The sequence below is a fragment of the Neoarius graeffei genome, chromosome 23 (assembly GCF_027579695.1).
Source record: "Neoarius graeffei isolate fNeoGra1 chromosome 23, fNeoGra1.pri, whole genome shotgun sequence".
Classification (NCBI taxonomy): Eukaryota; Metazoa; Chordata; class Actinopteri; order Siluriformes; family Ariidae; genus Neoarius; species Neoarius graeffei.
Genome location: NC_083591.1, coordinates 15052653 through 15078128, shown reverse-complemented (window position 1 = coordinate 15078128; position 25476 = coordinate 15052653). Strand labels below are relative to the sequence as shown.

General features: G+C 41.1%; 1 protein-coding gene across 1 annotated transcript in view; it reads right to left on the bottom strand.

Annotated features, from left to right (window-relative positions):
* The window catches only part of mfsd1 (major facilitator superfamily domain containing 1), a 28619-nt gene extending 9207 nt beyond the window's left edge, over positions 1–19412 (bottom strand). Inside the window, exons 1-11 of the mRNA XM_060905833.1 lie at positions 18991–19412; positions 18806–18858; positions 10741–10853; positions 9995–10037; positions 7970–8037; positions 6238–6346; positions 5277–5379; positions 4300–4398; positions 3864–3975; positions 503–559; positions 202–358 (exon numbers count right to left, since the gene is read on the bottom strand). Coding sequence (XP_060761816.1) covers positions 202–358; positions 503–559; positions 3864–3975; positions 4300–4398; positions 5277–5379; positions 6238–6346; positions 7970–8037; positions 9995–10037; positions 10741–10853; positions 18806–18858; positions 18991–19156 — 1080 coding nt within the window. The 5' untranslated portion in view covers positions 19157–19412. The remainder of the gene's footprint in view (positions 1–201; positions 359–502; positions 560–3863; positions 3976–4299; positions 4399–5276; positions 5380–6237; positions 6347–7969; positions 8038–9994; positions 10038–10740; positions 10854–18805; positions 18859–18990) is intronic.
* Between the last annotated feature and the right edge of the window lie 6064 nt (positions 19413–25476).

Below are 25476 nucleotides of genomic sequence, written 5' to 3'. Positions count from 1 at the left end.
GGTTCATACTATTATCAAAAATGGTCATATTGTGCATCACAATAAAAGATATCAAGATACATGATTGAGATTAGCCTTGCAATGGCCTGGCATCCCATTCTGGGTGAATTTTCACCTCACACCCAGTGCTCCTGAGATGCACAGATCCACTGCGATGATGAATTAATTAATCAGCTTATTGAGATTGCACAAAGGCTTTACCATAGCAATCCAAGGATTCCAGAAGGTGAAAGCCAACATCATGTGAGCAATCAGCGTGGTGACCACAGCACAGAGAACCCAGGTGATGTTTTTGCCTATTTTATCAACCATGAAACCCAACAGAGGAGAAGCTGGAGCGGAGATGATATACACAACACTGGAACAGAAAGAGAAGAGCCTCATTGAACCACCATTGTATTTTACACCTTTTTATGTATGCATACTGGTTATTATTAGCAAGCCACCATTACAAATCCTCTGCTGCCACTTGGATACATGTCATATTACCATGCGAGATTACCTGTTGATTGCTCTTGCTTGAGTTGGAGTGAAGTGAAACTTCTCAATGAAGAAAACCCTGCAAAGGAGTGGATAAAATCGGTTTGGCAAATCAAACCAGTGTCAGAATGCATTTAGTATCTTTAGCTCCTTATTCCCGATGCCATATCTGCACTTTTAGCAAAATTAATTAATTGATTGATTAATGCAGCATATTAAATGAATCATCAATGATTTCCATCCATCCATAACCACCTATCCTGTGTAGGGTCGAGGGCAAGCTGGAGCCTATCCCAGCTGACTATGGGCGAGAGGCAGGGTCCACCCTGGACAAGTCGCCAGGTCATCACAGGGCCGACACACTCCGTGCGTTTACATGCACATAGAGAATCGAATTTCTGCCATTGCTCGACTGAAATCGAAATTCAAAATGCCATGTATACACCTTAATTCGGCTGAAATTGAACCGAACTTGATTTCTCGGAATCGAGCTACACGACCTAGATTATGCGATTTCTGCCGAGCTACTTAGTGCATGTAAACCCTATTGAGCTACGTATTCGAGCTACTTACTTCAGCACTGCCCCTTCCGGAAGTAACGAGACCACAAGCGGGAAACACAACAGCCTCGGTCGGCATGACAACGAATCATGACAACGGCATGAATCTTTTCTTTTTGTGGCATTGTTTGCACTGTTAAAATTTAGCTCACTTACTGTATCACCAAATACATCTGTACAGCTGTTGCATAGCTGTGAATTGTGTACATAAACAAGTCATTGTATTTGTGTGCGTGTGTATATATATATATATATATATATACACACATACACACACACACACAACATCTGAAGAATGTCAATAAAAACAAAACAATTGAACTTTGTGTGTGTTTATTAAGACACAAGTTAAATTGTAAGCAAAAAAAAAAAATTTTTTTGTAAGCAAAAAATGGACTTTAGAAAAATATACAATTGTGCAAAATAAGTTGTCTTACAAAACAGTGGTCTGCGCAGGACAGTTTGTAGCCATACAGTCTGTTAGAGCAAGCCTAACAGCTTGAGCACGGAACTTGTGAGCACGGAACTTGTGAACACGGAACTGCCAGTGTTGCCAGATTGGGCGGTTTTAAGTGCATTTTGGCGGATTTGAACATGTTTTGGGCTGGAAAACGTCAGCAGTATCTGGCAACACTGCTGATAACTTTGTTTCTTTGTTTATACTCTTGAATAGCTCTTCTTCATGACGACAACCGGAAGTGTACCAACACGATGGGGCGTGTAGCGCCACCTGTGGCTCGGGTGCACAATGTACCTCACACAATAGCTCGATTTCCTTGTGTGCATGTAGGATTGGATTTCTCTGGCACCCCTGCTGTGACCCTTAGCTCGATTACCGACAGTAGCTTGATTTGGATGTGCATGTAAACGCACTGAGTGACAAACAACCATTCACACTCTCATTCACACCTACGGTCAATTTAGAGCCACCAATTAGCCTAACCTGCACGTCTTTGGACCGTGGGGGAAACCCACGCAGACACAGGGAGAACATGCAAACTCCACACAGAAAAGCCCCCGTCAGCCACTGGGCTCGAACCCAGAACCTTCTTGCTGTGAGGCGATAGTGCTAACCACTACCCCACCATGCCGCCTTCATCAATAATTTGCGAAAAACTTTTAATACACTTATTTAAAAAAAAAAAAAATCCAATAGTCAGAGGTGAAAAAAATAAGGAAATTGCTGATACTCTGGCAAGAGACAGAAGACAGACAGCCAGAAATGAGGTCTCAAAATACTCTTTTTACTACTTGTGGCCCACACAAACTTAAATCATGCCTTATGATTTCATAGCATGCAGATGCAGCGTCAGTACATCTTTATCGCCTTAAATCGAGACAGGGTGCAAAAGAAAATGCAACAAGACACACGGGATTAAAACGGACGCATATCTGCTGCATGCCACATGTTTTAAAAAGGCTTCAGAAATGGGTCTGGATGGCTGACTGATTCAAAATGCCAAATTGCATCAAACATTGTAACAACCTACAAAAATGGCGCTCAGGAATATCTTAGAGAGGATAAGCTTATCTGATTTCCTCTTTACTGTAACAGTAAAGAGGCTGTGACATGAATAAATACAGTTTTGCTATCTTTGAGAAACAAAAATTCATAAATATGATAAACTAAGGGCGGCACGGTGGTGTAGTGGTTAGCGCTGTCGCCTCACAGCAAGAAGGTCCGGGTTCGAGCCCTGTGGCCAGCGAAGGTCTTTCTGTGCAGAGTTTGCATGTTCTCCCCGTGTCCGCGTGGGTTTCCTCCGGGTGCTCCGGTTTCCCCCACAGTCCAAAGACATGCAGGTTAGGTTAACTGGTGACTCTAAATTGACCGTAGGTGTGAATGTGAATGGTTGTCTGTGTCTATGTGTCAGCCCTGTGATGACCTGGCGACTTGTCCAGGGTGTACCCCGCCTTTCGCCCGTAGTCAGCTGGGATAGGCTCCAGCTCGCCTGCGACCCTGTAGAACAGGATAAAGCAGCTAGAGATAATGAGATGAGATGATAAACTAAACAGGCAAACAGACAGAGTCATAGTGTGTGGACCTTTCTGCACTCACAAAATTTCTGATGTGGCCAAAGCAGAAATTGCATTCGACACCCCTGTGAAAGTCTTTATTCAGTCGCATTTGATACCCATTGAACAAAGTGAACATTTCCTGCTGATGGGCAATTTTGTTTTGAGTACAAAACGCGAGCTGGGATTGAATAACGATCTGCAGAAAAAGTTAAGAGACTATAGAGAAATGCACAAACTTCGGATTTGGCCATCAGCAAAGCAGCTTTCCGGTCTAAATCTGAACCAACAGCTGTCAGTTCTTTTTCAGGCTTCTTGTGTCTGTGTCCTAAATGATTATCGACATTTTATCATAGGATGCCTCGGCGGATCTGTTTGTTGCTTTGTTTGTCCACACTGTGGCTGCTCCATGGATTTTTTTACCCACTTGTACTATTGAGTTTTCACAGCCTGGAGCCAGAATACTGGCTATTTATTTGTTCATTTGGCCAAGACATGCCTGCTAGAGGAGCGGTGCTGTTTAAAGAACAACAACAATGAGACTGTTGTTGCTATGCAATTTACTACTGCTTCTGGGAGCATAGAATGATCCTGTATTTGTCCATTTGGGCCACAAATTTCAAACAGCGGACATCAACCACTATTCTCTAGTTTCCTATATACTGTAATTTCATGTTTAAACCACATTTAACTGTGTAGGCATTAAACATACTAATACAGTCCAAGTTCATTTCTGTAACAACATTTTGAACATTTACATTATTTTGAAAAACAAAGACAAAAGTACTCCGTGTGTGTGTGTACTCTTACTGTCCCAAGCCAATAAAGGGAAAGATGGCCACGTAATATCCCACACAGATGAAGAAGATCATCCACAGTTGGAAAGAAAAGTCCTTTACATCCGTCAGCTTGATCACCTCACCTACACAAATAATAAAAAACAAATCACTTCCCTTTTCCAATCGCAGCATTTACTGCCCTGTTGAGTCATTATATTGACAGCATCATATAGAAGGAGTTATGAAAATCTTTCAAGGTTGAAGGAAAGACTGTAATTATGTCCCAGATGGGTTCTAATCCTTACTACCAAGCTGCATGTAATAAGGTCACAAAAATGCACTAGGATCAGCAGAATACACGTTGATTATCAATCCATTTCCAAGTGGTGCATACACAGACAAGCAATCGAACACCTTGATTTTTTTTTATAGTGTACCAGTCATAAAAACACACACAGTTAACTGACCAGTCTTTCCCTGCTCCTTGTTGAGTATCCTCTCTGCCCGCTTATCAAAGTAGGCCAACATCAGGGCACAGATCAGAGAGAAGACACATGTCGAGGCCGCTGAAAAACAAGACACGCACGCACACACTTCAGTTCCTCTTAGATATCATCAGTTAAACAAGCCCAAATTCCACCGCACTTAGTTTCCATGGTGGATATTTACATGCAATCATGTGTGTGCAACAGGGAGCTTCTGTGCACCAAGTACAACACAAACGGTCATTTAATATACCATGCTTCTGTTTCTCGGAGAAGTGAAAGGAAATGCACTGGAAAAGTATTTAAAAAAAAAAAATTCTGTCCAAATCCAGTAGTTGAAGTAAGTGAAGTGCAATACGAAAACTGAAACCATTTAAAATAGAACTGCTTAATGATTAAAGAGAAGGAAAGGTCAACTTTACAAAATGTATCCCTAAGCAGAAAAGGGAAAACGATCAGGCTATGAGTTATCTGGATGAGAGCAGCATTAGACGGAAGGGTAACAGAGCAGAAGAAGTGAAACGGGAAATTCAACGACATGACAGCTTTCAGGCTCAGATTTCTTTTTTTTTTTTTTGTTCATAGTAATGAAAAATGGCTTTACATTTCAACCAAGCCCTCACTGACAGTGTAACTAGAGGCTCAACTTTTGAAGATGGAGCATCAGATGATATAAATAAGGCACAGAGTGTTTTTCAAACAGTAATACTATCCAGTACAAAGTGTTTGTCCTGATTTGAGAGTGAGACATCTATACAGAATGGATGATCACAGATTTAATATAACTAAAATGACTAAACTAGGGTTCATTTCTACAGCCATGAGTGCTACCAAAATGTCAAGCTCCTTTGTTTTAAATATATGCTCTAAGGCAGTAGTGTATGTTGTAGCAGTGCAAAACAGTTTGGAGATTGTTTCATTCTCTCCCGCTATATTTTTGCTTGACACTATCCACTTACCGATCAGGAGTGCAGCTCCCAGAGTGTAGTGACCATTCTGGCCAAATAAATGTTTCATTTGATCATACACCCATCCCATGATGTTCATGTTCACTGTACTGCCCTAGAAGGAATCAAACATACACAAAGAAACAGTTAACAGGCTATTGGGGAACAATTAACTCTCAAGGTAAATAATGCAATCATCCTAATTTTTTGTCAATCCTATCAACCGTCCTGGTTTTCATTCATAATAATAATAATAATAATAATATTTGTACTTGGGGCAGCACGGTGGTGTAGTGGTTAGCGCTGTCGCCTCACAGCAAGAAGGTCCGGGTTCAAGCCCCGTGGCCGGCGAGGGCCTTTCTGTGCGGAGTTTGCATGTTCTCCCCGTGTCCGCGTGGGTTTCCTCCGGGTGCTCCGGTTTCCCCCACAGTCCAAAGACATGCAGGTTAGGTTAACTGGTGACTCTAAATTGACCGTAGGTGTGAATGTGAGTGTGAATGGTTGTCTGTGTCTATGTGTCAGCCCTGTGATGACCTGGCGATTTGTCCAGGGTGTACCCCGCCTTTCGCCCGTAGTCAGCTGGGATAGGCTCCAGCTTGCCTGCGACCCTGTAGAACAGGATAAAGCGGCTACAGATAATGAGATGAGATATTTGTACTTGTAAGTAAAGCTTAGTACGAGTTTTTAATTGAGAACTTAAGAGTACATTTAGTACATGAAGGTCTTAACTGGTCTCAAAACTAATTTTATACTAATTACTACATAACTAATTTTCATACTGACTCCACGGTTTCTGTTTTTTTTTTTTAGAACAACATATTTTATCATCAATTATAGAATTAAAACATCCAAGTTGCAACCTAACAATTACACTAAACTGGTCTCCAAAATGGAACAAATTATGAACATTTTTTTTTCACCAACTGAGGCACTTCCTTTTTTACCCAGAAGCCACCCATGCATCTTTCCTCACCACTCTCGCCATGCTGAGCTGCAGGCCAAATACCAGGTTCAGCTCCTTCCCTTTGAACCAATTCACTGCATATGTGTTCTGAGCCACAGCCAAAGACTCTCCACCAATACTGCATATTGAGAAAAAAAATATATGTTCACAGTAATTCAATCACTGCTATTTAAATAGTGGACATTTTCTCTATGTACAGGCATGAAAACGGGTCGGGGTGGAAAAAGGTGAGAAGGGTGCGCGAGTGGTGACGTGGCCTCTGGTGTTGTTTTATTTTGTTTGGGTGGTCCTCCCCCAGAATAATTATTATAGCCTTCTTACTAAGTATACTGTATTGACATTTGCACAAGGACATACAGTACAAATACAAATTCAAATACATGCAGTTATAGTGAAATTATGCCCTGGAAAAAAATGTGAATAATAGAATGAAGAAAGTGGAACACACAAGGAATAGTGATCATTTTTTTCCTTTTATTTGCCTGGACCACCAGTGTCTCCATGGCCCGCTTTCGCCGAGTTGCCACATGTTTCAGCCTTGCCCGCTTCTCTCCTTCAGCAGCCTGTTTCTTGGCCTGCTGAGCACTGTTAGTTGCTTGACAGCCATACTTGCTCTGCTGCTTTTCCTCCTTGTTCACCCTCTGCTGGTGTTTGTATGTGGCTGCTGCAGAGTTAATATTCTTGCACAATGTTCTGTCCACTTCCCCAAACTTCACGTCCTCCCTTCTAAAGAGCTGCATAGCTGTCTTCCCCCTGGACATCAGCGTATACTTGACCATCTGTATTGCATTAAATGTTTCCACATTCATGTTGCCACTCCTTTGATCAATTACATCATTCATCAGACTAAACGAGGACTCGAGTCAAGGTCCGTGAAAGATGGAGAGGCAACACTTAACCAGTGCACCCAGGGAGGGGTACTTGTCTGGTTTGTCGAAGACATGACCCCACCACTCCACAATGCTCTCTCCCTCCTTGAAGCTGGGGATGGTCAGGTCAACACTGAACTGCACAAGTTCCCTCTGGATATCCTGGTCTGCTGGCAAGAGGTGCCCCAGCATACCACTCAGCCTGCCAAGATATGGAAGTACCTGCAGCTTTCAGTTCTTTTTAAATCAAGGCTGAATACTTTCTTCTTTGCTGCTGTCTTTTATTAAGTCAAATTTGAGACTTTTAATTTGATTTCTTTCAGCATGGACAGCACTACAAAATGGCTTCTCCACTATACAGTGCCCTATATAGTGAGTAGCGAGCAATTTCGGACACAGGGATTGTCAAAAGACACGCGCGCCCTCTTTCGAATGCTGACGTAATCAAGCCGGAAGTTTTGTTTGTTTTGATAGTGATCAGGAAAGTTTGAAAAAAGTAGGAAATTCAGTCCGATGACTCAATCCAGCTTCCAGCTTCTGGTGGTCTGGTCTGCACTCTGACTGATGTGTGCACGCTCTGGCCAGCAAGAGAAGAGGCGCGAAATGATGCTGCTTGCCCTTTGCAGCGAGATGTACTCGTCGCTATGGCGTCAATATCAAAGCAGGAGGAGGAGGCGCAAACCGGTATGAACTGTCTATGGGTGCGAAGTGATCTCCTTGCGCTTTGGGTCAATATCAAACACCCCCCCAATTTTTTTTCTCATCGGATCTACACGATTCACGTAGGTCACCCATTTTGGTTTCAAAACAGCAAATTTCGCCGAAAGGTGAGGGATTTTCATGTATGTATGTATGTATGTAGTAGGACTTACCCAAAAACAAAGCGCCCAAATTCCATCAACCAGAAATGGTTGACCAAAGCACCCATGGCAAATATGACCTGAAAAAAAAAATCATGCAATTAAACGGTACAGGGTTGGTAATTAATAAAATACAAGTACATGGCTCAGTCCAGAAGAGAATAAATACAGATAAGTGACAAATTAAAAGGGGAAAAATCATAATTAAAAAAATAGGTACCCTATGGGTACATGTGGCTACTGCTTATAAATAAATTGTTTTCTGACATCATGTCCATACAGTAACTATAGCATATATGCACACATATAATCAATGATACTAGCTTCATCTCTTGCAAGCATCACCAAGCTGTGAGCAGCATCAGGGCTTGGAGTATTTTGGTTACCAATTTTGTTTACTGGGTTTTGTTCAAAGTACAGCGCTGTGAACTAGATCTATTTTCAAAACAGTAAGAAAGCACTTGTTCATGAATTGTCTCACAAGCATTATTTAGTACTAATGAGCACATTTCGTTTCACAAGCGTAGTGTAAAGACTAAAATAAAAGATCAAATTAAAACAAAGCGAATAGCAGAAGTTTGACCAATTGTACTTTTACTCTTAGTTTTCACAAAGGAGCTGATTTATTCCCACATGGGACTTTTGTAATTGCAAACCGAGCGGATAGCTCAAAAGATTCCAATGTCGTCTTCGCTGCCTTATCGAGTTTTTGTTGAATGGCTGGAATTCTTGGTGTAAATATCAGCCAAAAAGCTTAAAAAAAAAAAAAAAAACCTTTCATTTGACCTTTCAGAAGGACCAAACAAAATCTGTGATAATCAAAAGGTAAATTTTCTTAAAATAAACACCACTTACTTGATATTGAAATCAGTAGCCTTGGTGAACAACGAAGTGAATTTCGTTTATCTTTTTATCTGCCGATTATCTTCCGATACTACGAAGTTATCACGAGGTTTCTCTTATTTCGTTTCTGGTTCTGATTGGTTCCGAAGTTTATCAAGAAGTAGAATGGGTAATCAAACTTGATCAGGATAAGTGCTGATTGGTTATGAAGTTTCGCTATTGCTACACTTCTTACATTCTTATAACATGATAATATAGTGGCTTCGCCACTCGTTCTTGTGTACCTTTGATGATAAGAGATCAACTGTTCGTATCGCGAGATCACGATTTGTCGTTCTGGTGATTGTAATGCTTATGCGTATGCACTCCGCCTCTATGAGGCAGTAGCCACAAAAAATAAAAATCTATTCCCCATTACGGGGATTTTTTTCAGCATGTCTCGAGTCCATCCGTCTCCTTTAGAGAAAGAGGTCACTGCAGACGAACACTGCAGGTCTGACTGATCAGCCTCATCTTATAATGAAATATTTCTATCCTGATGGACATGGTCTCATTCAGAATGACTCCACCCCCTATCTGCAAGGCATGTGGACTCACTGAATTATTTGATGAGGATGAAAATGGTGCAGATGGTGCCACATGAGCCTTTAAGGTCTCAGCTCAATTGAACATCTATAGGAGATTTTTGGAGAGACAAGTCAGACATCGCTCTCTACCACCATCAAAACACCACTTGCAAGGGATATCTTTTGGAAGAACGCCATTTCATTTCTCCAAGACGGTTCCAAAGACGTGTCTAATCTATGCCAAGGTGCACTGAAGCTGCCCTGGCACCTTGTACAAAAGCTCAGTACAATATGAAGATGCACTATGTGAGTTTTTGTTTCTTTAACGTGTCACCAGTCTGGAGGATTAAGTAAGTATTATACATTTCATCTCCATGGCAGAGACAAAACCCACCACTAACAGTTATGGCTTATGGAGCATACAAAGTATCGTATTAAGTTAACCTTTCAGCTGCACAATAACAGTCCATACATTTAAATTTTTCTCAAGTATTATAATACAATACTGTGTGTAGTAATAATGATCAGTATCAAAGATTTGCCTGATTAATTTTATAGGGACATTAGTACTCATTAAAGCATGCCATTAAAAAAAACAAACACCATTTAACTGAGGCTATGTACCTACCTGTCCAATACATACAAAGAGTGCAAAGATGACTGTCCCCAACCTAGAAAGAACGACAGGGTCAGTTAATACCTACTGACAACCTTAACAGCACAGAAACTCAAACTAGAGCAACTTACAGTTTTAAAGTCATCATATAAAGCTAACTGGGTGATTCAGTACCACTTTACAACTCTACATCTGATCTTTTAACCTACTTAATCTACCAGGCGTCAGAAAAATCAGAAACAAGAGACAATAAAACCACATATACTTAAATATCGTACATATAAATTTTACATGCGTGCACTAAATGTTCACCCTTATGCTCTACACCAGGGGTGTCAAACCTGATCCATAAAGGGCCGTGTGGCTGCAGGTTTTCATTCCAGCCATGCAGCAGCACCCTGATTTGGCTTATTCAATCAACTGACACACCCACCCTTTAATCAAGGGTGGGTGTGGCTGCAAGTATTTGACTGTGTGAAGACAGTTCAGTTGATTGAATGAGCCAAGTCAGGTGTGCTGCTGCATGGCTGGAATGAAAACCTGCAGCCACAAGGCCCTTTATGGATCAGGTTTGACACCCCTGCTCTACACGTTTTATCAGCCGGTGTATTGTGTTATTGTGGTTTTACTCAACATATTCAGACCGACATATTTGCTCAACATAACCCTACTGGCTCCTGATTTTTCAGATATACTGCATTAATCATACCATGGGTTAAAGAAAAGGGTAAAATTAAATACAAATACATAAGACTTACCTGATGCCAAACACGCTGTCCAACAAAAATCCCCCCACGAAACAGAGAACTACATTGGGCCATGAGTACCAGGCATAAAGCTGCATGAATTTGGCGGTGTTTAACTGCATATCCTGTTAAAAGAGAGAGAGATGCATGTTATCTTCCATTACAAATTCAACAGCTTAATGCCAGAAATGTTGACGACAAAGGCGGCACGGTGGTGTAGTGGTTAGCGCTGTCGCCTCACAGCAAGAAGGTCCTGGGTTCGAGCCCCGGGGCCGGCGAGGGCCTTTCTGTGTGGAGTTTGCATGTTCTCCCCGTGTCCGCGTGGGTTTCCTCCGGGTGCTCCGGTTTCCCCCACAGTCCAAAGACATGCAGGTTAGGTTAACTGGTGACTCTAAATTGACCGTAGGTGTGAATGTGAGTGTGAATGGTTGTCTGTGTCTATGTGTCAGCCCTGTGATGACCTGGCGACTTGTCCAGGGTGTACCCCGCCTTTTGCCCGTAGTCAGCTGGGATAGGCTCCAGCTTGCCTGCGACCCTGTAGAAGGATAAAGCGGCTAGAGATAATGAGATGAGATGTTGACGACAAAATTCAGCAGGAATTTCAGACAGATTTCATTTTAAAGGCCAAAATCCTGGGTAAATTTAACTTTAAATGTTTATACCTCCCAAGTGATCTCTGCAAAATTCAAAACTTCTCTAGGTCATATGAGGTACACTATAAAGCACAGAATGGTAATGTGTAGGGGTTGACCGATAATCAGCCTGGCTGATATATCGGGCCGATATTCTGCATTTTTAGGGTTATCGGTATCGGCCATAATTTCCACCGATATGCCGATAACATGCCTTTTTGCAGCCATTTCGTTCCTAACGCGACTGTCACTGCACGTCCTTTCCTGCACTCGCCTCTCTGAGTTCAAGAACACGGTCCCGCCCACCACAACATCTGATTTGTTTGGCACAAGAGATATAGCCAATCGACACATGTAGCTAAACGCTGTGAACTGTTTCAAGGCGGCCGTACGGGCACTCGGGCAGAAGCGGCACAAGGGATACAGCCAATCAACACGCGTAGCTAAACGCTGTGAACTGTTTCAAGGCGGCCGTATGGGCACTCGGGCAGAAGCAGATCCCACTTCAAGGTAAGGACACGCTGCTTTTGCCGCAATAAGTCACAAACACACAAGTTGCAAAAGCACAACATCATTATATGTTTACATTCTTCATCTACTACTCGTTAAAATTGTCCATTTGCATCTGTGTAGCCAGGCAAACTTAGCTTATGGAAGGAAGCACTTGAATTAGCCTACAACCAACTAGTCTCGCTGAAACTACATGTAATGCTTCCTTCACTACAATATAATCCTCCTAAATTGGGAATATTAGGCTTGGGCATTAAAAGCATTAGAATGTAGATGGTTACTTGTTAAGTTGTTACATAATAGGGAGTGATAGCCTACTTTATGTTTGATTTTACTTTTTAAAAAATGCTGCAGGCAGCTCCCTACACTTGATTTGTTATTTAAAAACTACCTGAAGTTGGTAAGTCTTACTTAGTTCTTAGTGTAAAAGAATCCAGAGTGTATTTTCATTTATTTTCCACTGAAAATGGTGAGCTGTAATATAGTAGGGAGTGATTTGTTTTTTTATTGGTGAATATTTATTTTATTATTATTTTATTTCTCATTTTATTCTAACTAATGTTTGACTTTATTGTACAAATGCTGCTGGCATCTCCCTGCACAAAATTTCATGTTCAATTTTACAATTAAACATACAGTTCATGGATATGAAGGTCTGTGTCAGTGTGTGCTATGTTTAATTTCATGTGAATTATAATGTTTACATTTATCGGTTGCACATATCGGTTAGGCGGCACGGTGGTGTAGTGGTTAGCACTGTCGCCTCACAGCAAGAAGGTCCGGGTTCGAGCCCCGTGGCCGGTGAGGGCCTTTCTGTGCGGAGTTTGCATGTTCTCCCCGTGTCTGCGTGGGTTTCCTCCGGGTGCTCCGGTTTCCCCCACAGTCCAAAGACATGCAGGTTAGGTTAACTGTCTCGTCTCGTCTCGTCTTCTTCCGCTTATCCAGGACCGGGTCGCGGAGGCAGCAGTCTAAGCATGGAAGCCCAAACTTCCCTTTCCCCAGACACCTCGGCCAGCTCCTCGGGAAGAACACCGAGGCGTTCCCAGGCCAGCCGAGAGACATAGTCCCTCCAGCGTGTCCTGGGTCTTCCCCGGGGCCTCCTCCCGGGGGGACATGCCTGGAACACCTCCCCAGGGAGGCGTCCAGGAGGCATCCGAAAAAGATGCCCGAGCCACCTCAGCTGGTTCCTCTCGATGTGGAGGAGCAGCGGCTCTACTCCGAGCTCCTCCCGAGTGACTGTGCTTCTCACCCTATCTCTAAGGGAGCGCCCAGCCACCCTGCGAAGGAAACTCATTTCAGCAGGTTAACTGGTGACTCTAAATTGACCGTAGGTGTGAATGTGAGTGTGAATGGTTGTCTGTGTCTATGTGTCAGCCCTGTGATGACCTGGCGACTTGTCCAGGGTGTACCCCGCCTTTCACCCGTAGTCAGCTGGGATAGGCTCCAGCTTGCCTGCGACCCTGTAGAACAGGATAAAGCGGCTAGGGATAATGAGATAAGAATGAGACATATCGGTTATCGGCATCCCAATTCCATAATAATCGGTATCGGCCCTGAAAAAAAAAAAACACATATCGGTCCATCCCTAGTAATGTGTTGATATTTGTTTCATTTATGTGATAATTTATCACATAGACTTTGAAATATCACTACTACGTTCCTTGAAAAGCAACATTTTTGAGCAGTAGAAGTCCAGTTTAGAAGGCAGCGTGCAAAAAAACAACACAGACATTTATCTAGTGAGTCACTTAAAGTTGGAGGTGTTCTAGGCAAATTGTCACAATTTGTCAAATTTACTGCCGTTATTAAACCATTAATTGAAGAGAGACAAGACTAGTGAATGACTACATTCATTTTTTGTTACCAAATATTCTTGACGAAACTCCCCCACAAAGCATTCGATCTAAAAACAGTTTTTCTGCATTTCCCTAAGGGAAAACCCTTAACAAAAAAAAAAAAAAAAAGGGAGTTGAAGCAAAACCTACAAGAGAGAAATACAGAACCCTTAACCGTCAAAAGATTCTCGGAGTTCCTAAGAGTCTCTTTTGGAAAATGTACCAAGAACTGGTGTGTGTTCACTTAGGAAGTAATACAGTCTGTGATATCCAAGCTCCCTGAACAAATGTTGACTCCAAAAGCAGATATATTCAACATTTGTATTGAGACTCTTAACAATTCTCCAACAAAGCAAGATTCTCTCATTTCATTCTATGACCATATGCGTGTTTATACCTTCAAATGAAACAGGAAGCCATGGCTAACCAGAAAAGTCCATAAACTAAAGATCAGCTTTAAAAAAGGGAAATATAAAAAGACACCTTTGTTAAATTTTGTTGACAGCTTTGCAGCAATGGTATGCATGTTCTAGTTTCCACACAAATCCTTTTTTACGTTATATTTGGAGATATACATTAGGTGGGGGGGGGGGGGGGGGGGGGGAGATGGATGGATTATTTAACAATTATTGGCCAAAGGTCAGGTGAATAACAACCAAGATGAAGTCAAGGCTGATAATTGTTTTAGTACAAATACAGCGGTGATTATTTAAAAAAATTTAATCATATTCAAAAAAACATTCATTTCAATCTTCGAAGGTAATGCGCCCAGACTTGTGTCACTTATCTATGCCGACTCACGTAAAATACTTTGTTTTGAAATCGATAAAACAAAATCACAATTCCACCTTACCTTTGATTAGTTTTAGACCAAACTTCGTAGCATCTTTAGTGCTTTTCGGAACAGCATTTTCTTTCAGAATTTGTAATTCTTCTTCACTTACGATAAAGCAATTGGCTGCTATTTTGCTGAGTCGCTGAAGGCGATTTTCAAGAAATAATCCGAATTTATTGAAAAATCAGCACGTGCAATTTTCAGTAATGACCTGTGTATTTACACTAAATAAAATTATACAACAATGATGTTCAGGAACAACTTGCACAGGAAGCTGCATGGCAGAGCCTCCGCATTAAAAGATTTATATATTTAAAAATCATGCATTTGTTGACATGCTGACGTTATCTGTATGGAGATGCTTATTTAGCACTTTTGCAAAGATTCTTCAACGTCAGCGCTTTGTAACAGAGGTAAAGCTGTTCTAGTTTCTTGGTAACATGACAAGCTGCAGTTTTTGCCTCATTAGCTTCGGGGGGGGGGGGGGGGGGGGGGGAACGCCACAGGCTGGTGAGGGGATGATTGTAAGTTACAGCGGTGATAACCTACGTCATACTAGGAGTCTGTTTTATGCATGTTCCCCAACATGAATTGTAAGTATAAACAGAAGAAGTATGAGGTCCTTCTTTAATTAACAATTAATTGTTAGCTGCCAAGACTATAAGTTTGAATGTGCTGTTGTAGGAAAATAATCAACTTCAGGTTCTGCTTCACTTTGGCATACATCACATCACCCAATCACTGATTATGCCCCATATTGGTTTATTCCATATTAAGATAATTCAAAATGGTATGACGTCTAATCAGAATATCTGTAACCAGATGCAAGAGTAACGTTAATGTTACTCCAAATGATCAGTCTCATTTTATTCAACATTCAGAGTTGTATAAGATTATTTTAGGATGACTGTTGTATTCAGTTGCTTGGTTTTAGTATGGGCAGTTTTAAAATAACCCACCCATGGATATATTTCACTGTTCAATCTGTAGGATACATCAACAACATACACTATAGGGCCAAACGTATGTGGACCAGGGCTGTGAAATAGAAAATGACAAAATCAACTCCAGCCATCGCCAATTCCATGGATTTTTGATGCCGTTTTCCTTGTCAATGTTTTTGACATCGTCGGTCTCACCGTCCTCCCTCTGAACGATGTCCCTCCGTGACACAGACGTACTGCGAAATTCTCCTTTTCAAAACTGTTGATATCGAAAGCGTGTTTAAAGAACACAATGGTAAAATGAAAAGAATGCAAGATTCGCGCCGTGGTTTGTAAGCATGGCGCAAATGCCGTAAACCGGTTGGTCATTGTAGCAAAAGAAACCTACCCCCCCCCCAATTTTTATTCCAAAATTAGATGATTTACTAAAATGATATTTTTGGCGGCCAAATTCACGGAATTCCGCGGATCCGCAGATTTTTCACAGCCCTGGTGGACACCTGATTATCATTTCCATTTATGGGCCTTCACATAAAAAGTCAGAAAGCCACATTTGTCCAGAATGTCTTTGCATGCTGTACCATTACAATTTCCCCTTTACTGGAACCTTGGAAGGTTTCCTCTGGGTGCTCCGGTTTCCTCTCATGCGGATTAGGTCAACTGGCTAATCAAAATTGCCCATAGGTGTTCATGAAAGTGTGAATGGTTGTTTGTCTCTGTGTTAGCCCAGTGATAGATTGGTGACCTGCCAGGTTATTCCCCACCTCTTGTCCGAAGTCAGCTGGGATTGGCTTTCGCTCCCCCCCGCAACCTTGACGGTTAAGCAGTATAGATAATGAAACCAAGTGTGACAACACGAGCTCCATGAAGACATGGTTTGCAAAGTTTGGAATGGAAGAATGAGTGTCTGACCTCAACCCTACTAAACACCTGGGATGAACTGGAGCACTGGACATCAGTGCACAACCTCTTGTGCTTTTATGGCTGAATGGACAGAAACCCTCACTGCCACAGTCCTAAATCTAGTGGAGACTGTTACAGCGGTAAAATATGAACCAACTCGATATTAATGTCCATGGTTTCGGAATGGCATAGCCATTGTTATTACATATTGCCAAGATAGAGCTCTAGTCCATTAAATCCAGCAGTCCTACACTAAGGGTCATTCAAGCTCCCTTAGCGTCTCCCTCAACAGCATCACTTGTAGATGATTGGTATACTGATATGAGATTGAATGATTAATTTGGGTATTTTAAAATAATGTTTCAACAGTTGTTAATGTTAAAAAAGTTTCCTATTTCTGTTGATATGTCAGCCATGTCATGCTTCGAATGAACTTCCCAACCTCTGTCATACTTGCCAATCCTCCCGATTTCGGCGGGAGGCTCCCGATTTTAGCCTCCGTCTCCCAATCGTATTTGTTAAAAACTGGATAATCTCCTGGTTTGGGGAAATCCCTACCGCCAAGTTAAAAATACTCCCGATGTCGTCCAATCAGAATCGTATGAGAAACACTGCTGACATCAACTGATTTTTAACTAATCAACGAACAGAACGACAGTCACTTCCGTAATGTAGGATTCACCCAGGCCGTCTGACATTTTTTACAAGCATTCGTTCATCATAGCCACTAAACCAAATACCAAACGGCAGAAATATGAATGCAAATACCAGGTTGCATGGGAGAATGAATTTCCATGGATGAGCAAATGTTCGGCCAGCCAGTTACACATTTTAAGGTAAAGATACCTTAAATCAGAATATAATGGACATTTGAGTGTGAAATTAAACTAGTCTTCCATAGCATTTCAGAAACAAACTGTACAACTTCTAAAGCGTTTAGTGAAATTTTGCCTGACAGAGAATTTGTTTGATGAGCGTATTTGAATAGTGTGGTCGTGTCTTAGTGCTATTTTGAATTTATGTTTGAAAGTTTTAAGTGAAAGTTTACAAGTGAATTATCTGGAAAGTGATTGATTTTGATCGAGTTTTGAGGTTTTAAGTGAAAGATTACTAGTGAGAGTGTATTTTGGTAGGACTAAAATTTTTGCATTCGAGTGTATTTCTTTGTGGAGTATATTTTGATAGTATGGTAGTGTTTATAGTGCCATTTTTTAATTTTGTTTGAAAACTTTCAAAGTTTGCAAATGAGCAAATTCCTTTGCTGCATTCCGATAAGATTTGGATAGGATTTCTAGTGCTTTTTAAAAATTCTGTTGGAAAGTGTTTAGTGAGAGAGATGCGTTTTAGTAGTACTAAGACAGCGCAGTATTTATTTAATTGTTACTATTTTGTTTAAATCTTATTAAAATTTAACTTATATACACCGGTATGATATAGTTCTCTGTATTTTTATATGAGCTTACGGAAGGAAAACGCATTTGATGCAATTCAATAATACTTTTCACTGCGACTATTTTAAGAAATTATAAACATTCTTCGAAAGTGTTATTTTCTGTGGGTCTCTGTACGTAGACAATATTCAGGCAGGAGATTTTTCAGCTAAAAATCTGATTTAAGACTTCCCTTTCATTGTTATTATATTAAAATTCAAGACGAGTATTATTTCAGATTTTTCACTCTGAGCTCTCTCATGCGTGATCCATGAATCCCATAACCTATAGGAATTATAAAAATAAGGGCGGCACGGTGGTGTAGTGGTTAGCACTGTCACCTCACAGCAAGAAGGTCCTGGGTTCGAGCCCAGCGGCCGACGGGGGCCTTTCTGTGTGGAGTTTGCATGTTGTCTGCATGGGCTTCCTCCGGGTGCTCCGGTTTCCCCCACAGTTCAAAGACACGGAGTTAGGTTAACATAGGACGGCCTTGGGCTTTAGTGCCCAAGAGTGGCGGTGCGTACGTATGCAGCGGCTTTGCTCTCCTGTGATGAACTAAATTTCGTGCAGTGACAAAGGCATTCTATTCTAATTGATAGAACAATATCAACTCTTTAATTGTATAATTTTCAAATGGTTTGCAATTAATTGGGATCCACTGTCTATCGTTTCAACCACGCATCATACCCTCATCCAACTGAAAATGTCATTCACGCACTTTTCTCCCCTATGAGAATTTTGAAAAGTTGGCAAGTATGCTCTGTCCCAAGCCAGATCTTGGACTGTCTGATCACCCTAATTAAGATCCAATCCGTTAATCAATACACATCATCATCATGTCCAGTTCTACCTTAAAATCAATCACTACCTTAAAAGAGGAAGTCCTGTCAGGAAAGCGTGATTGATTTATCAGATAGGCCCATCAGACAAAGCAGTTAAATTTTATATGAACAATCTTTCACACAGCTAATAAACACCTCCCTCTAACCTGGATGACTTGTTTCTGCAGAGCAGCCGGGTTGTCATAACAGAAGTAGCTTCCTGAAACAGAATCAGAAGAAAATTCATTATTATTTTTTTTAAAGCAGGTTATAAGATACAACCCAGCAATAAATACAAGGCATTTCGGAGCTGCTAGTCAGTAACAAGGCTAGCTGAAGTCAAAGAACTCACCGAATCCCAAAAAACACATAAAAGCAAGCACCACAATCCGGTGGAGTAAATGATTCGGGTCACAAAACGGCGACATGCGTCTTCTGTGCCCGTCACTGGACTCATTTTCATTTAATAACCTTCGGTTTTCCTCCCGGTTGTCCATTTCCCTGCGCTTCCGGCTCATCTCCCGCAGCCCTCAGTAAAAAACACCCAGCCGTTCTTACGATCATGTGACCGCAGGAGGTCATGTGACCACACCAGCACGCGCTTGTGTGTGTTTGTTTAGGCCCCGGTCACACCGCCCGAGCTTTGCTGGAGCGTTCCTTGAACGGTAGGGACGGGGGGCCGAATCTCGACAACGCTCGTCACCGCGCACAGAATGGGAAAAAAATCGAAAACACGGGCGTTGGCTTAGCGGTGCACCGCTGAAGCCGGCGTTGGTTTAGCGGTAGCGAGCGTTGGTATAGCGGCGTTCTGCGCATGCGGGCTTTGGCTCGGCGGGGGTATTGAGGTATTTCACCTGACGTCACAGGGTCACGTGACGCCCCGGTGTCCGCCATTTTGGACGGCAAGCTAGCTAATGTCAACAACAGTAGCTAGTATGTTACTGTAGCAATGTTTACGTTCAGTCATTTGGATGACTGTTAAAACCTTTCAGTCTCAAGTTTTTCCTTTACTGGATTTACTAGTTTACTGAGCCAGCGAGCCCCGGAGCGCTAGCTAGCCGGCCAGCGAGCCCCGGAGCACGCTCAGTCTCATCTCATCTCATCTCATTATCTCTAGCCGCTTTATCCTTCTACAGGGTCGCAGGCAAGCTGGAGCCTATCCCAGCTGACTACGGGCGAAAGGCGGGGTACACCCTGGACAAGTCGCCAGGTCATCACAGGGCTGACACATAGACACAGACAACCATTCACACTCACACCTACGGTCAATTTAGAGTCACCAGTTAACCTAACCTGCATGTCTTTGGACTGTGGGGGAAACCGGAGCACCCGGAGGAAACCCACGCGGACACGGGGAGAACATGCAAACTCCGCACAGAAAGGCCCTCGCCGGCCCCGGGGCTCGAACCCAGGACCTTCTTGCTGTGAGGCGACAGCGCTAAGGCACGCTCAGTAAATTAGTAAATACAGTAAAGGAAAAACTTATAACGGGCCATGTCTCAACAGACTAAGAAGTTATTTCAATGACATTTAATAACATTTTGTTTATCCTGAGTAAATGAAAATGTGAACAAATCTTAGCTGTCAGTGAACAATCCTGGTGGAAGCAGGTAAACATCGTTCTCTAAGCCTGCTAACCTCAATTTTTGCAAATACCTCTCCCTCTGCTCGCCCTGTAAATGCCCTACATCGCTGGATAGTGAAGGTGTTTTCTGCATCTCGCTCCTTTTTCTTTTATCTTTTTCGTTTGTCGCCTTCCTCACATTCAAACTGATTCGAGCCGTGACGTCCAAAATGGCAGCATCACATGACTTGGTCACGTGAGTGAAATACCTCAATAAAGTTGGTTTAGCGGCATACCGCTTGTGACTGCGGAGCTAAACGGATCGTGTTGATACAAGTTCTGATAGATTTTTGATAGAAGCTCCACCATCAGCTTGTCATACAGTCCATTTTCAGGCCTTCTCAGTATCCACTGTCTGACCCACACAACTCTGTCTCTCCTTCTTCTCTCTCTTCTCCTTCTGTCAACAGCTTGTTGCAATCTGAGGAGGTTCTGATTCTGCTGCTGGACTAGTGCAGCATTCATAGCAAGTCTCTCAGCATCCATGGTGATACAGTTTTACTGTAACTTTGAGCAAATTCGATATAGATGAGGTCTGAACTCAACGGCAGCTCGATTCCAAATGAGCTCCTGGTCCATTTCTCCCCGTATTTATAGCCAAATTCTGGTCCCGCTCCGACACCTCTATACCAACGCCAAACCAAAGTTCATCGCCGCCATGGATAGCTGCTTCAACGCCCGACACCGTTCCAGCAACCCCGTGTCCGCTCGTAAAACGCTTACAACCACTCCACCGAAGTTTGTGCAACGTTTAATCGCCGCCCGGGCAACGCTGGCGAAGCAGCGGTGGTCCAGCATTCAAGATTTCTGCGTTGGCCTAGCGGACCCAAGCGTCCACGAACTTGCGTCTAGCGGTGCCAAACTTTGACTGGGCGTTGATGGAGCGGGGGTGAACTTTGCCGGGGCGGAAAATTGCCCCCTCCTCACCGCTTGCAATATTTTGTGCAGCTCAAAACTTTCGGAGCGGTAGGAGGGCCCCTCGAGAAACATCAGCGGTGGCCGAGCGTATACGGCGTTGCTTTAACGGGGGCCAACTTTTGTTAAACGGTGGTGAACGGTTACGAGCGGTGATGAATTTTTTTCACCGCTCCAGGAACACTCCAGCAAAGTTCGGGCGGTGTGACCGGGGCCTTAGTCCCGGAAGAAGTGTAAACAGGGCGGAGTGCGGCAGGGGCTGGGTTCACATCCCACAGTGCTGGCCGCTTTATTATAATAAGGAAAAAATAGCATGATATAATGTGAAATTCATGTCGTAGTTTGTCACAGGGCTCATCGACGTGCAAAATGGTGTCGCCCGCGCGCGCAGACTAGAAAAAAAAATTCTCTAGATGAGAAACAAAACACTGTTTTCTCAAAGGGGAAAAGCTAGAGATCGAGAGAAACGAGAATTAAAAAACACAAGGATAAGTATATATTTGTTTAATCTCTGGGAAAAAAAACTAGACCTAGAAAACAAAACAAAAAAACCCTATTTTCTCTAGAAAAAAAATCTCGAGGAACCAGAACTTTTTTTTTTTTTAACAGACTAGACAAAATATGTTCTCTCGGAAAAATCTGAAGAAACTAGAACTAGAAAAGCAGACGAGAAAAAAACTTTTCTCTTGGGGGGAAAAATCTAGAGAAGCTAGACCTAGAAAAAAATCTAATTTTCTCGAGGAAACAAATAGACTAGAAAAAAAATATTTTCTCAGAGACAAATTTAGAGAAAATAGACCTAGAAAATATTTTCTCCAGGAAAAAACACTAGAAAAACAACTATTTTCTAAAGAAAAAAAACCTCGAGGAACTAGAACTTAAAAAAAAACAGACGAGACAAAAATGTTTTTCTCTAGGAAAAATCTAGAGAAACTAAACCTAGAAAAAAATTCTCTAGGAAAAAATAGACCTAAAAAACTATTTTCTCAAGAAAATAAATCTCAAGGAACTAGAACTTAAAAAAAAAAAAACAGACTAGACAAAACTATTTTCTTGAAGAAAAATCTAGAGAAACTAGAACTAGAAAAGCAGACTAGAAAAAAACTATTTTCTCTTGGGGAAAAAAATCTAGAGAAGCTAGACCTAGAAAAAAATCTAATTTTCTCGAGGAAACAAATAGACTAGGAAAAAATATTTTCTCAAAGAAAAATTTAGAGAAAATAGACCTAGAAAATATTTTCTCTAGGAAAAAACACTAGAAAACCAACTATTTTCTAAAGAAAAAAAAAACTCGAGGAACTAGAACTTTAAAAAAACAGACTAGACAAAAATGTTTTCTCTAGGAAAAATCTAGAGAAACTAAACCTAGAAAAAATTTATCTAGGAAAAAAATAGACCTAGAAAAAAAACCTATTTTCGCAAGGCAAGGCAAGTTTATTTATATAGCGCATTTCATACACAGTGGCAGTTCAATGCACTTTACAGAGGTAAAAGCAAAACAGTAAACAATAGAAAATAAAATTACATAAAATAAAGGGGGAAGAAGAGAGAAAAAAATAATAAGAATTAAACAATAGTAGAAATACAATAATAAAATGAAGTCAAAGTTCAGTAAAAAAACAGCAGAATAAAATAGAATAAAAGTTAAGTAAAGTTTAAAACATGCAGAGACTGGAAAAGTTAAGTAAAGTTTAAAACATGTAAAATGATATTTATCAGTTAGCAGAAAGCATCTGAGAACAGCTTGGTCTTTAGTCTAGATTTGAAGCTGCCAACAGCAGGAGCATTTTTAATGTCCTCTGGGAGTTGGTTCCATAGCTGTACTGCATAGTAGCTAAAAGCTGCTTCACCACACTTTGTTTTAACAACAGGTTTTACCAGTAAATTTTGCTGCTGCGATCTGGTAGATCTGATTGGGTTAGGCCGCTGCAACATATCAGAGAGGTAATTGGGCCCTGTACCATTTAGAGATTTGTACCCCAGCAGCAATGCTTTAAAGTCAATTCTGTAGCTTACTGGAAGCCAGTGAAGGGACCTTAGAATTGGAGTAATGTGCTCTGTTCTTTTTGTTCGTGTGAGAACCCTAGCCGCTGCATTTTGAATCACCTGAAGTCGTTTGATGGTCTTTTTTGGCAGGCCTGTGAAAAGGCCATTGCAGTAATCAACCCTACTAGAGATGAAGGCATGTATAAGTTTTTCCAGATCATTTTTTGACATAAGTCCTCTTAGTTTGGAAATGTTTTTTAGGTGATAAAATGCCGATTTAGTGATTGCTTTCATATGACTGTCAAAGTTTAGCTCACTGTCAATGAAAACACCAAGATTTTTAACCATATCTTTTGTTTTAATCCCCTTTGTGTCAAGAATAGTGGTAATCCTGAGTCTTTCATCTTTTTTCCCCAAATAGAATTACTTCTGTTTTATCTGTGTTCACCATGTCCCCTCTACGGCTCCGTAGGAACTAGAAAAGCAGACTAGAAAAAAAACTTTTTTCTCTTGGGGGAAAAATCTAATTTTCTCTAGGAAACAAATAGACTAGAAAATAAACTATTTTCTTGAAAAATTTAGAGAAAATAGACCTAGAAAATATTTTCTCTAGGAAAAAAAAACACTAGAAAAAAAACATTGTCTCGAGAAAAAAAATGTAAAGAAATTAGAAAAAAAAACTGTTTTCTCTGGGGGGTAGGACTCAAGAAACTAGAAAAAAGTATTTTCTCTTGGAAAAATCTAGAGAAACTAGAAAACAATTGGGAACAAAACTATTTTCTCTAGGAAAAAATCTTGAACTAGAAAAAACTAGAAAAAAAACTATTCTCTTGGAAAAAAATTTAGAGAAACTAGAGCTAGAAAAAAAACTATTTTCTCTTGGGGGGGGGAATAGAGAAACTAGAACTTAGGAGGAAAATATTTTCTCTAGGGAAAATTTATAGGAACTAGAAAAAAACAGACAAGAAAAAACTGTTTTGTCTTGTGACAAAAAACTAGAGAAACTAGAACAAGAGAAAAACCCTTAAGCTACTCTCATTATACAGTCTTTGCATTTGAAAAGGTCAGTGAACCTGCTGAAGATGGGTCTTCTCGCTGATAATGTAGTGTGTGAGCAGTTGATTTTTGAAGGTATATGTAGGCTGTATGTGATTCTCTGTCTGATTGCTGATTAATCATGTTGACTGTTGGAAGTGATGAATAGCCTACCTCGTCCTGTGAGGCGTGAGTCAGTCAAACCAGTTGTCAGTATCAGACTGCATGTATGAGAATCTGTCTGAGACTCATGTTAAGTGGAATATGTTACCACTATACTGTCCATTTCCACGCAGACAGTGAACTAAACAACATCTGGGACTTATACAGGTTATTCAAGAAAGGAATTAGTTTACTTGAGTGAAAATCAATATTTGGGCAGTGAAGGTTTGTTTTCCCATTTATTTATTAGCTAGCAGTCTATAGTGATCAACTATGGCCTTATGACTGTTTCACAGAGGACACTGTAACATTAAAGTTAACTTTATTTACTAATTAGAAAACCTGATTTATAAACGTGAGATTACAAAAGTGATGAATAAGCCCTTGTGAGTGTGGAATTGGATTTGTCTATAGTTTAAAACATTTTAAAACATGGTTTTATGTTTTTACTTTTAATGTTACCCTTTGTAGAATGTAAAAAAAATAAATAAAAATAAAATACTATATGCTATTTAAAAAAAACTGCAAAGCAGTCACCCAAATGAAATGATACACTGTATTGGAGCATAGACAAAAACATGCAAGTTGGACATTTAGATAATCTGGCATCATGTCTTTTTTTTGCTAAGGTCATGTCACATTAATCGGCATCCCACCTTAACCACCCTCGTCGAAATGTTCTGGATGCACCATTGGACCATTCCTACCTTGTAATAATACCTTATATACATTACACTGGCCATTTTACCAGGTAAACCTACCATATAAGTGAACTTTACGCTAAATGACCAAAAGTATATAGACACCCGACCATCACACCCACATGTGAGCCTTCACCAAACTGTTGTCACAGAGTTGATAACACTGCTTAGTGCATCCTGTTTGGAAGAATTCTTCCCAATCTGTTCCAGCATGACAGTGCTACTGTGCACAAAATGTTTTGCCTGACCTCAGCCCCTCTTACTTCATCTCAGGCCTCTGCACCCTGCCTTACTCAGTACAAATCCCCAGAGCCATTCTCCCAAATCTAGTGGAAAACCTTCCTAGAAGAGTGAAAAGGGGGATTCAATCGATAATGTGATGGTCACCAAGGACATATGAGTGTGATTGATTAGG